At 37.0% G+C, this 13,005-nt stretch overlaps 1 protein-coding gene across 4 annotated transcripts; it reads left to right on the top strand.

Moving 5' to 3' along the window:
* The first annotated feature begins 1,909 nt into the window (after nt 1–1,909).
* Nucleotides 1,910–11,160, top strand: LOC130711536 (glucosidase 2 subunit beta). Of its 4 annotated transcripts, none has more exons than XM_057561208.1 (17): nt 1,910–2,201; nt 2,305–2,421; nt 2,527–2,622; nt 3,210–3,449; nt 4,220–4,446; nt 6,522–6,629; nt 6,742–6,834; nt 8,662–8,962; nt 9,061–9,150; nt 9,226–9,327; nt 9,432–9,489; nt 9,606–9,674; nt 9,812–9,899; nt 10,217–10,278; nt 10,368–10,419; nt 10,498–10,583; nt 10,777–11,160. In XM_057561208.1, exons 1-16 carry the CDS (start codon nt 2,105–2,107, stop codon nt 10,558–10,560), a joined length of 1,863 nt encoding a protein of 620 aa, XP_057417191.1. In that variant the 5' UTR covers nt 1,910–2,104; the 3' UTR covers nt 10,561–10,583; nt 10,777–11,160. The 4 variants fall into 4 exon arrangements, with proteins under 4 accessions (XP_057417191.1, XP_057417189.1, XP_057417192.1 ...); XM_057561206.1 differs by having other exon boundaries at nt 1,911–2,201; nt 9,046–9,150; XM_057561209.1 differs by having other exon boundaries at nt 1,911–2,201; nt 6,522–6,620.
* Nucleotides 11,161–13,005: the final 1,845 nt, after the last annotated feature.

A 13,005-nucleotide genomic window follows, 5' to 3' on the forward strand; every position in this document is an offset into this window, starting at 1 on the left:
ACTCTCAAAAATAGGGTTTCCGAACTTTTTCTTCGATCTAAATCAATTCCTAGGTATTCTTAGGCGATATCTAGGCCAGGGAAACTCTCAGAAAAATTATCGGATTGAAAACTGTCGCATGGGTATTTTGGTCAATATTTTTAGCTTAGAAACTCAAAATCAGAATTTCGAAAAACAAATTAGATGGGGTCGACACCAACGACGATTATGACGACTAATCTTACTGACACTAAGCTCAGTCGAGAGTTTTAAGCCCAAAGGACGGAACTTTAGCCAAAAATGGGTATTATGAGCAGAATTGAAACTCGGCGGCAATTCGGCGAGAATCAGCGAAATGTAATCCGCTAAACATGCTTATGGGCACGCAGGGAATAGGTTTAGATAGAAAGATGAAGTTATTTAGACAGTTTTACAAAAAGCTCAAAACTTTGAGCACAGAAAGACATAGAGAAAAGCGACAGAATTGACGATCAGAAGTAAGGATTAGCATCAGTACCTTGAGGCCTACGCGTAGCAACGAACTGTGCGACGATCAGACAAGAATCGGCGAAAAGTTTTTCTCCTCCTCCTCCTCCTCTTGAAACCCAGGACCGTGTGTGTGTGTGTGTTTGTGATGTTTTTGTTTTTTTTTTCATTTTTTTTCAAGCTATTTATAGGAAATGGAAAATGCGGAAAAATGAAAATTTCGCGATTCCGATTTCTCCTGTGCCATCCTCTGTGAATTCTAAGATAGGTTCTGGCGACAGAATTCCGGAACTCAAAATAGGTTTCTTGGAATCAAGGCAAACGATCCAAAGTCGGTGTAAATCTATTTTACCCGAAAAAATACTTTTTGCAGTTGATGTCGGATGAGAAAACTTCTTTCTGAAGAAAGATTAGAAACATCGAAAGAAATGGGTGTACGCGTGTGGAATCTTCGTTTGAAGCTCCAAATAGAAAAAGTCTTCATCAACCGTTTATTCTAGGTTTCTTGAGCTATCAGGGTTTTAGTTTCGGCAAACCTCCGAGAACTAGAATCGGACGTTCGTACATTCCAGGGTTTCGTGTCGAAACACTCGTCAGGGAAAAGAATAAGAGAAATTCTTATAATCCTCTGAATATTTTTGAATTCCGCTTCTACAGTGCTTTAAGAGCGGATTAGCCTTTTACTAATGCTTTCGCCCTAAGGCGGAAGTGAATAAAGCTCGTTCTATAACCTATAGTGATTATAGTACTATTCTTAGTCATTTCCTGAACTTTCTTCTTCATAACACTAATCCAAACATTAAACGCAAGTCAAGTTCCCCTCACGCTGACACAAAATCCTATGCGTGAGTTGAAAATTAATTATTTATTTAATTCTAAAATCCTAGGTCTTACAATCGCCTCTCACCTTAGCTAATCACATGAAACAGATTCTCTTCATGCCTAATATTCGGATTGCCAGGTTTCATTGGATTGAAGATCATGTCTTCTCATCCAAGGATGTTGTCTTTACTATTATTATTTACTTATATCATCCAACATATATCATTTATATTTTGATGTCGACAAAAGATGGATAGAAATAAGAAAGATATGAGTAAATAAACCGCAAATTCCTAGGGTAACATCATTAAAAAAAAACATATTGCAGATGTGTTTAATATGATAAAATAAACACCAAGATTGGTACTTGAATAATGACTGTTCACGTTTCTAGATCTCCAACCTAGAGAAGGTGACACAATAACTTACGATGGTAAACAATTTTACACCATCAACCAATCAGATTTAAAAGATGTGGTAAAATAATTTTTATGAAATTAATTATATTTTTTTTCTATTTTGATGTCACATTAGAGTAAATGATTGAGGTAAAAGCTTTGCAATGCAAGGGAAGGTCGGGAGGAGGTAATTTATAAAATAAAAAAACAAAGGACTGAAGGAGGAGTAATTTAATTCCGAAATCTAATTTGGTGAACCTATCACGAATCAGTAGCAGTAGCTTTGATTCCGCAACGGGACGGCACGGTCGCGCTCACCATTGTTGCACTCATTCCGATCATACTCCCGTCCCCATAACAAAGTTCTAGAAACCACCAATCAACACTAATCCTCATTCTTCGCCTGGCAGTGGCAGAACATGAAGCTGGGGCTGATTTTCCTCTTCATTTCACTACTGCTCCCATTTTCTTCTTCGTCAAAACCCAGCAACCCATTCCTTGGAATCGCTCCTCAAGGTAGGTTCACCTTGCTCCACACACCACATCGTTCTTATAAATTTCATTTTCAATTTTCATTTTCACATTCAACAAATGTATGTATGTGTTTCGTTTCTCACAGATGACAAGTATTACAAATCTTCCGATGTGATCAAGTGTAAAGATGGATCCGGAAAATTCAACAAAGACCACCTCAATGATGATTTCTGTGACTGCCTTGATGGCACCGATGAGCCTGGTTTTCTTTACTTTCACCACCCCAATAATCTCTCTGATTTTTGTTTTTTTTTTCAATGTTAAATTTGTTTTGAGTGTTTGTGATTTTGCTCTGATTTTTTGGCAGGTACATCGGCATGTCCGCGTGGGAAGTTTTATTGTCGGAATGCGGGGCATTCTCCGGTTTACCTGTTTTCTTCTAGAGTGAATGATGGAATTTGCGGTGAGCCGGATGTGTGTGTGTCTGTTTGTAGTAATGGTGTTATTGTATGCATGGTAATTTCTATGGTGTGGTTTGGTTTGGTGCTTAAGCCTAGAAATCGAAACAATGAAAAAGGGGGGAAATTTTGAAAGAAGAAAAATTCTATCATGCGTGAACAAGATCTTATTCGTACACATTTAGAAGGATGTCTAACCCTTGATTATGCATTTATCGATTACTTTTCAACATTTCTTTTGGTTTATAAACTGAACATTTTGGATGTGGCGCCCTTGTTTTGAACTTATATTTTAACTTGATGTTCTCACTGGCAATATTGTAGTTTTCTGTAACATACATATATCGCGAGGAGATTGGAGATGCCTATGGTGAAAAGCTGACACTTGATCTAGTAACATCGTGCATTTTTGTACAACACCTTTAAAAGCATTTTTCTTTCTTTTGTACCAACTTTAAAAGTTTTGTCTGCATCATGGTTAAAAATCGTTATTATCCAATGAATTGCTAGTCTGTAGTTTGGATTGTTTCTAGACTCTTTTGTTTTGTTAGCTCTGAAGTAATTTATTTCGCTTTCCTTCCATAATGTGTAGATTGTTGTGATGGAACTGATGAATATGATGGCAAAGCAAAGTGCCCAAATACGTGCTGGGAGGCTGGGAAAGTTGCTCGGAATAAGCTGAAGAAAAAGATTGCCACGTATCAAGAGGGCGTCAAAGTGCGAAAGCAAGAAGTTGAACAGGCTAAATTAGCTATGGAGAAGGATGAGGCTGAACTTTCAAAATTGAAAAATGAAGAAAGTGTACTTAAAGGGATTGTGAAACAGCTTAAGGGTATCACTTTCTTTTGTTACACCATTTCTTGTATATTACGCGCATTTTTTGTGAAAGGAATTGGTCATAAAAATAATGATAATCTATGAAAAGAAGAAAGGAAAACAGGATGAGTCAAATGTTTGTGACTAATTTACAAATGCTTTATGCTGTACTAGGTAGGATCAAGTGAATGTATGGAGAAATCTGATGAGTGATTCATGAATGCTGTTTTTGTCATGTTCAGTTTGAAGTGTTAGATGCCTTCATTGGTTTAGCGAAAACCTTTAAAATGCATAAGTGTGTGTTTAAAAACTCAGTGGGTTTTCACTTTGGGGGGAGCAGTGATTCTGGGAGAGCTATTGGGATTAGTTTTGGGGAGAGAATTGATTTTGCGACGTTTAACGTGGATCCAAACACCTAAATTGAGCATAAATGAGCAAGAGTGGGATATTATGAACCAACTCTTCTGTTACACATTCAACATATGGAAACACCCTAATTATTACCAATTGATGATTCACATATGACAAAGTTAGGTCATCATCATCAGTATGATTAACATGGGGAAATTGAGGATTTTTCTTTTGGAATTTTTGAAAGTATAGTTGATGATGGGATGGTATTTTCCTTGTTTTGAAAATTCACAGATTTCATGCTATGTTGAGGGTGTAGATTTTCATTCCTGAGAAAAGCAATATACAGTTTTTTTAAAGATTTATCGTATGATGGCAAATTTCTACTGTATCAATATAATTCTTTCTTTAACAAACTCTATTCCTCCATTGCAGAGCATAAAGAACAAATAGAGAAGGCGGAAGAGAAGGAGCGTTTAGAGAAGGAAAAAGAAGAGAAGCAGAAAAAGGAGGCTGAGGAGAAGTCTAGTGAAAAAGAAATTAAAGCTGATGAAGATGTGGAACATAACAATGAGGTTGAAATGCCTTCACATGTTGAAGACAATGATGTGGCAAGTAACCATGATAACATTGAAATTCAAGAAGACTCTCCCACAAATCAGGTTTGATTGAATTTGCGATAAGTTACAGAACTTGACAGTACAATCTGAATGTGCCATATTGAAGAGTTCTGTTCTAACTTTTTAACACACTAATCTGGTATTTAGTTGTTACTATGAAGCAAATTATATCTATATGATTTTCCTGATCTTTTATTAAACCCTTAACATCCTTACATCAACTATGTTATAATTAAAAAACAAAGTAATACACTGTTATGTTCCTTGATGAAACAAACTACCCTATCTCTTAAAACATATAAACATTTTGTTATTAGAAGAAAGTGTGGGGGAATGCACTTGCAAATGCAGATGGTGTGGCAAACCGTTCCTAAAATAGTTTAGGACTCATGTTTAGATACTGTATGATAATATGGATTAAGCAAAGAAAACCAATTAATTCACCGTGAAATTTCAGATGGTATCAGAGCTCCCGATTCGGTAGACTCTTCTTCCACATCAAACCTACCTTCATTGCAGTGCCATAGAGAATCCTTCATTGTTGTTGTTACCTACTTTAGTGCACCTTAATCTCACAACTTTGTACAGCGCTGTTGCAGCTGCCGTGACTCGCTGTCAGCCGTTGTCCTCACCGGATGGACCGCTGCTCGTTTTCCAGCTGAACCCCCTACACCCACAGCCGTCGATCACCAGACGTGCCCTCACAAGTTGCCTCTTCTCCTGAACATCAGATCCACATGATACGCATGAAGCCTTTGTTCGCATCGCCCTTTTGTCTGCCTTTGCTCGTCAACCTTTTCTGCACCTTTTTCAGTCATTTCCCAGACCTGTTGCCCCTTTCCCTGGAGGATCGTAAGGATGAGTTGAGCACACTTTAAGTAACCTAAATGCCTTTTTCACGTTTTGGTCCTTGGAAAGGGTGAGCTCTGTTTCCAAGACAGAAAACGTAAGAAAACAGAGAGTATAACGTTAATCCAAACATATTCTAAGCTGTGGGTAAATGACACGTGAATAGTTTATATTATATTTCTAATCGCCCCCTCATGGAAGAGCCCATTAGGCTTGGAGTTTGGACAATGCATAGAGGTTCTGATACCATGTCATGAACCAACTATTCCAAAAGCTTAAGCTGTTGGATAAATGACACATACATTATACATCTAACAAGACCAAAAGAGATTCGTCTGCAAGCTGCACACAAAATCTTACAATACCTTAAGTGAATTCTAGAAGGAGGAATTCTATAGGACTAGATATGTGAAACTTGAAGCTTATAACAGATGCTGACTATGCAAGGTCAGTTGTGGGCAAAAGGTCGACTACTGGGTATTGCACATTTCTTGAGGAAACTTTCTTGGAGAAGCATAAAACAAAGTGTAGTGGTACATTCCAGTGCAAAAGCGGAATTCCGAGCCATGGTACTAGGTGTATGTGAGCTACTCTAGCTCAAAACCAATCTAGAAGAATTGTAGATCAAATGGGAAGAACCAATAAGGCTCTATCGTGATAACAAGTCCATCAGCATAGTCGATCATCCTGTGCAGTATGATATGACAAAGCATATTGAAGTAGATAGGCGCTTCAAACTGGATAGTGGCTTGATATGTACTTCAGACATGTCCTCTCAAGGTCTACTGGCAGACATCCTCACCAAAGGACTAAGCAGCCACTTCTTTGAGAAGATTGTCTCAAGGCTAGGAATGGATAACACCTATTCACCAGCTTGAAGGGGAGAGTGGGAAACCATGTGTGTGTGAGTGTCCCATTTTAGGAAAGTTGTATAGTGGTTACAGTGATTTATTTCCTGTACAAATTTGTGTGATTAATCGCTTAAATCAGGGGTTCTTTGATTTTTCCTGTTTCCTAAAATAGTTTAGGGCTCATGTATACATTTTGTATGATCATTCAAAGTAAGCAATGAAAACCAATTCATTCGCCCTAAAATTTCAAAGATAGAAAGATAACTAATAATGATTGTTTTGTACCCATCATTTGGCAAACAAATTACTTCTCTCTACACTTTGTTCCTTCACTTGTGTGTGTAATCATGTTGCACTTTCCCATGTTGTAGCTAGTGGTTTAGTTCTTCTATTTTAACACTGAAAGCTTTCTTATAGGACGGAGCAGGGGACAAATTAGCAGACGCACTTGATAATTCTGATGGAGCCACTGATAGTCCTGGAAGTGAAGGATCTTTGCATCATAAAGTAGAAGAGGTTTTGTTGGTTGTAAATTTTATTTTCTTCTGAATCTTTGTTAATTCAAGTGGCTTTTCCTGCCATGCATATTAGATAGAAATGTTGTTGATCATTTTCAATTGGTTTTCCCTCAATGTAGAATGCAAAAGAAGCTGAGGAAGAGCCTGCTGTTAAACCCGAAACTGATTTATTGACCGGAAAGGAAGACTCTTCTGAAGAAGTCATCAATACGGTATTCCATTCTCCTTACTTTCATAGCATGATTGGAGTTTATTCATATTTAGTATTCCTCTCATAGTTTCACATTTCAACTAGTTCATGCTGTTTGAATTACTTATTTGATATGATTAGGTAATAAAAAGATGTTGGTAGGCTCTTCCAATCTGGTTGGTTATTGTCGCATAACTTCTCCCTAAAATAAGATTATTTTTTAGCACAATATATAGCACATGGTACGTAATACGAGAAAGAGTTAAGTCAGCCAGAGTGAAAGGTCTCATATTATTTTATTGTCATAACAATCACCACCACCATCAAAGCCTTTTCCTTCTTGGTGGAGTTGGCTAATGAATCAAATGACACCATCAAGTCCTGTCGCTGATCATTTTTTATGATAGACCGTTTTAAACCTAGTTCTCTCTTAATGGTATGATTTTGTTTTTATTTCATTGTACCTTTAACTATTGAATCATCATCTGTTAGATATATCGTATAAAATCATTCATGTGTCTTGACCCAACAACTTAAGTTTTTGGGATAGTTGGTTCATGAAATGGTATCAGAGCCTCTATGATGAAGTGGTTTAGAGTTTGATCCTTCTTGTTCTCATTTGTCGGATCCTTGTTGTTCTCATTTGTCGGATCCTTGTTGTTCTCATTTGGGCTGTTCCTTTTCCAGCCGTACCACCAGGTTCGAGCTTTCCCTCTCATCGACATCCAAGCCCATGTTAGCTTCTTCTCTGAAACTTCAAGAGCCTGAAAATAGTGCTCTACCTTGATTAGCCACCAATAAGCATTTTCTCCATCAAATTCTGGAATCATCTTGCTTTCCCTCTTGTAACTAACTTGTCTCCTTTCCCATTTCTTCAAGATTCATGGTTCCACAGCACTTGGATGGGTGCTCTGATACTAAATTGATAAGAACTGGAAGATGAAACAGAAACTTTATAAAGATAATAGAGAATAATTCTCTTGGTTTTTTACTAACTCAGATTTTTGAGAGCCTGTCTCTCCACTCAGGTTTTCGAGAGCATGTCTCTCCACAATTATCATTCCCACAATTTTCTAAATGCCCTCCATAATCAGTTTTGCCGCCTATTTATAACAATTGAACATACCCATTCCTAATAGTCATAACTACTCCCAACAGCTACATCAATTCAAGCATGACTATTCCTAACAGTCATAAATTGTTCACTCCCGACAGTCATAACTAATCATAAGATTCACATCTATTCAGGTATGACTACTCCTAACCGACACATCTGTTCAGGCCTAATAACTGTTCGTAACAGACACATCTGTTGGTTAGCACCCGTTGGGTCGCAACTGTTGGGTCGAGCACCTTATCAGTCAGCAACCCACCTCTATGTAGCACCAAGGTCCTCTCTACTTTCTATTGAGAACTTTAGCTGCGCAATAAGTCACCCAATCATCAGCCTGTCTCAAAATCCAACTAAAAACTTACCACTTTTTTATTGTCTTTGAAAATCTTTAACTACCTCATTCAGTATTAGTACTTATTCATCATATTTTAGGAGTGATTTTGTATGAATATAATTACGATGGTTAGAGTGCATGGCTTGGCTTATATTTAAAATACTAGCTACTAGTTTCATAACCTTTGGCATTGAATATACTCAAGCTATTGGTCTTAGAAGTGGTTATATCTAAAATTAACAACTTAGTTCATGTTGTGTCCTTTTTGAACTCTTGTCTTCAGTTCTTACGATATCTCCTGCTCTCGAGCTATTCTTTTCTTTACTATATAAACTGTTGGATTGCTCAAAAGTTATGGGTAAAGTTTTAGTTTAAAAATACATTAAACCTCACAATTTTAGGGGAAAGATGTATCTGAAAATACTGAGGGGTTATCAAAGGAGGAATTGGGCAAGCTTGTTGCTTCTCGTTGGACAGGAGAAGATACTGGTAAGAAAAATGCCGAAGCTGATACCTCATTAGACAATGAACATCAGGATGATCTCCCAAACGTCGAAGAATATGAAGGATATGCTTCTGAAACCGACGATGACAATCACAAATATGACGAAGAAGATGAAAACGAGGAAGAATATCGAGAAGAAGAGCATCATGATCATGACCTTAGTTCCTCCTACACTGATACTGAACCAGACTTGGCAGGTTTGTCATATATAATAATACAAATTTGCTTCTAAGTTTGGTATATTGATAGACTTGTGATTAGATAATTCAAATGAACTCAGATGATTCCACAACAGATAGTCCTTCTTGGTTAGAGAAGATACAGAATTCTGTACGGAATATTTTTCAGGTTGTTAATATATTCCAGACTCCAGTGAACCAGTCAGGTACACGTTTAACATTTTACTACCCATATCTTTTATCCGGATAGATTTGACTTATGCCTTTCGCTTGTTCTTTAGATGCTGCTCGTATACGCAAGGAATATGATGAATCAAGTACCAAGTTGTCTAAAATACAGTCTAGAATATCGAGCCTGAAAAAAAAGCTAAAACAGGATTTTGGTTAGTATGACACTGGTGATATTTGTCAATATCATAGCATCTAAATCGTTGATGTATTAGTGATGAAATTGGGGAATAAACTGAAGTTAAACTTCAATATACAGGTCCAGCAAAGGAGTTTTATTCATTCTATGACCGATGCTTTGAGAGCAAGCAGAACAAGTTGCATTTTATCTCCTCTACCAGTTTACTCTCTCTGTTGCATTTAGCATTTTTTGAATCTGAAAATTAGGTAGTCCTATTCATCTCACTTTCTTGTGATGGAAACTTGGGTTCAGGTACACTTACAAGGTCTGCCCCTATAAACAGGCTTCTCAGGAGGAGGGCTATTCCACCACCCGCTTGGGGTAAGGTTTTGGTTGCTAGTTGTAATTTTTGTTAGACTTCTTTTCTCCAGTTCAAGAGAATGCAAGCATTAATTGGTTAAAATAAATATTTTTTTCCTCTAAAAATACAAAATAATTCAGTTTCCTTCGTTTTACAGTCGCTGGGACAAATTTGAGGATTCGTACAAAGTAATGGTATTTTCTGAAGGTGATAAATGCTGGAATGGCCCTGATAGGAGTTTGAAGGTATATGTTTTCAATTTTGAAAATTATATGCAGTCGTTTCTTACAGTTTTGCTGGACTATTTTGTATGTATTCCTTCTGAAATAATTAGATTCAGTGAGTTGATTAGATGTAAAATGTTTAGAAAAATTATATAAAATTCAATTTTTTCTATAAGCATATTAACAGATATAGTAGTGCATCCTGGGTTTGCCACTGATTCTCAGGGGGTTCTAGTTTGTGAACTGTGCGAGTACATTTTCAGTTTCCATAAATTCCCATGAAAGCTGGCTCTGAATTTGTGGACCTTCTTTGATTAATGGCTTTATGTTATTAACAGGTCAGGCTGAAATGCGGGTTGACATATGAGATTACTGATGTAGATGAACCAAGCCGCTGCGAGTAGGGATTGATATTTTCTGCTCTTTTTGTCAATTTTTTCTATTTGATGCTTTTTCTTTTTCTCATTCCTGTCTCATGGGCCATCACAGGTATGTAGCTTTATTAGCTACCCCGGCCCTTTGTCATGAAGAAAAGCTGAAGGTACTTAACTGATTACATGATAACAAATGTTGTCCTCACCTTTATATGGTATTAATGGGTAACTTTGGAACGTAACAGGAATTACAACACAAACTAGACAAACTGAATTCGGAAATCCCAGAAAAACATGATGAGTTGTAAACATTCAGGATGGATTTTAGCAGGTAAGTTTACTGGGCGGTGCGCAGAGTGATTCATTGCATGTGTGGGATACACGATGAAAAACCACGCAGAGCCAAAGTCATGGTGGAGAATTAACTTCCCTTAGTTTTTCTGGCTGCCCATCGTGATTTTAGCTTTACCGTGGTTTCCTTTGAGACTTGAATTCTGAGATATCAAGTTATATTTTTTGAGCAGGTAGTATGGAGATCATAGAGCAACTGAAGAAGTGGTTCCCATAAGTTTTGTATGGTAGAGCTTACCCAAATTTGATATTGGTTGGGGTTAGGGAGGGCATAGGAACGGCTTTGACTTGATGTTTGGTAATCCTTATGGCCGCAACGTTCTACTAATGACTAATCCCATTGCACATTTTTCTTTTATTAACTCACAATGACTACCTGGTCTCTCTGTCTCTCCTTGTACTTGTCAATTCCATTTCCAAATACTTGATAGCCAAAGTAACTTATGCCAATTTTTTGTTAGAATTGGATTGGCAATATGTCAATTTTTAGATGGATAAATGGTTCGAACAACCATCATCTCTCTAATACCATACTGGAAATATGTGGAATTTGCATATTTTGTTTGCCTAGTCTCATGAGACATATAATGATATGGTTTAGTGTTAAACAATTCTTAAATTTTTTTTGGTCTAACAATTCTGGCATTCGTCTCAACCTAAAAAGCTTGTAAGGGCATCCCGGTCGTTACACTCAACTCAGTTTAGGGGTGTTACTTCATAAGGGTGTTTTAAGATATTGCTCCAAATGTCTGATACACAAGATGGTGAAATAACTTGTTCATAAATATCTTTTTTCAAAATTAAACATGCAATTACCAAATAAAAAAATTGTCCAAGAAAGTCATTGTGAATCTATATAGGAAAAGGCATGACATTAAATTGAGAATAAATACAATTAATTTTTATTGGATAAATGGATGATGACAATATTGATCTGAGTGAGTACAAAATGTATAATACACAACAAAATACTCACTTTGGTCCCTGAATGTGTCACCCGTTGTCAACTTCGTCCCTAAACTTTAAAAATCCATTTTGCGGTCCTTAAAAGTGGCAGACGTCAGTCAAATTAGTCGCTCCGTTAGTTTTGGTCAACTAACAGAGATGACGTGGCTGTTAAATGTTGACGTGCTAAACGTTAGACAAATTAGTCCTGAATGTGGTAAATGTTGAGCCACACAATCTAATGCATATATTATGAATTTAATTATATTTATGTAAATGTTAGATGTTAAATTGAAATTGAAATGTAAATATTTAAATTATTTTTCTTCATTTCCTCATCTTCATCATTCTTCTTCCTCTCCCTCACCAGACCCTAGAACCTAGAAACCAGAACAAAAACACAATGAGTTCTGAAAAGATTCCCATGTCATTTGCCCTTGCTATTGCCATTAGGTTTTCCAACGCCTATTATTCTGATTCCCCATTTTCAAATTATCAATTCCATTAGAACCCATTTTTTCGAATGACAAGTGTTACCCATGAACCAAAACACTATTAGCAAAACATTGGAATGATACAAAAAGATCTAACGAATAAAAAAATCAGCAAAAGACATCATATCAACGAACAAAAACAAATTCCCACCATCAAAATCGCATAAAAAACCAAAAAAGCGCGTCAAAAAAGGAAATTTGGAAGGGGCATGGAAGTACCTAAAGAGGGTTAGGGGTAATGGAAAGGGAGCATTGAGATTAAAGAGCAAACAGAAAGGAAGGAAAAAGATGGAGAAGGGGCATACGAGGATTGTAGAAAAGAGAGAAGTGATGAAGAAGAGGAAAAGCGAGGTCACCGTTGAAGATTGAAGAAGGCAAGAAGGGTATGTTTATTTTGTGTAGAGTGAACGAACACAACACTTCCATTGGGTTTTCCGTCAGAGAGATCAAAGCAAACAACATCGTTCTTGTTGTAACTCAATGCAAACACCTGGTTTCGATCTCACTCGAGTGGTGGCTGATAGTGTCTGTGGGTTCTGTTGAAGATGGTTGAAGTGAGAGGAGGGGAGAGAGGGAGGGAGAAGGAGAAGAAGAAGGGGAAAAGTCTAAAAACTCCAGGTGCAAAGTCTAAAGTGCCTATAGAGCACCATGGAGCAAAATATTAATTGTTCACCCTAGTGGACACTAGGGATGGCAACGGGTAAGATCGGACACGAATTTTACAATTACCAAATCCAAGCCCAAACACAAACCCTTATGGCGATAAAATGAAATCCATGCCCAAATCCATTGGATTTCGGATTCACCCGAAGCCCAAACCCAAACTCATTAGTTACGTAAAATAGCAACCCGATCTTGAATGTACTTTCATAAAAAAAAGTGAAATTCATATAAAGAAAAACAAAATTACTATTCATCATCCTCATCCATCACCAAAGTGAGACAACAATAGTTTAGAGTTTA

This window comes from Lotus japonicus, chromosome 4 (genome assembly GCF_012489685.1).
Source record: "Lotus japonicus ecotype B-129 chromosome 4, LjGifu_v1.2".
Classification (NCBI taxonomy): Eukaryota; Viridiplantae; Streptophyta; class Magnoliopsida; order Fabales; family Fabaceae; genus Lotus; species Lotus japonicus.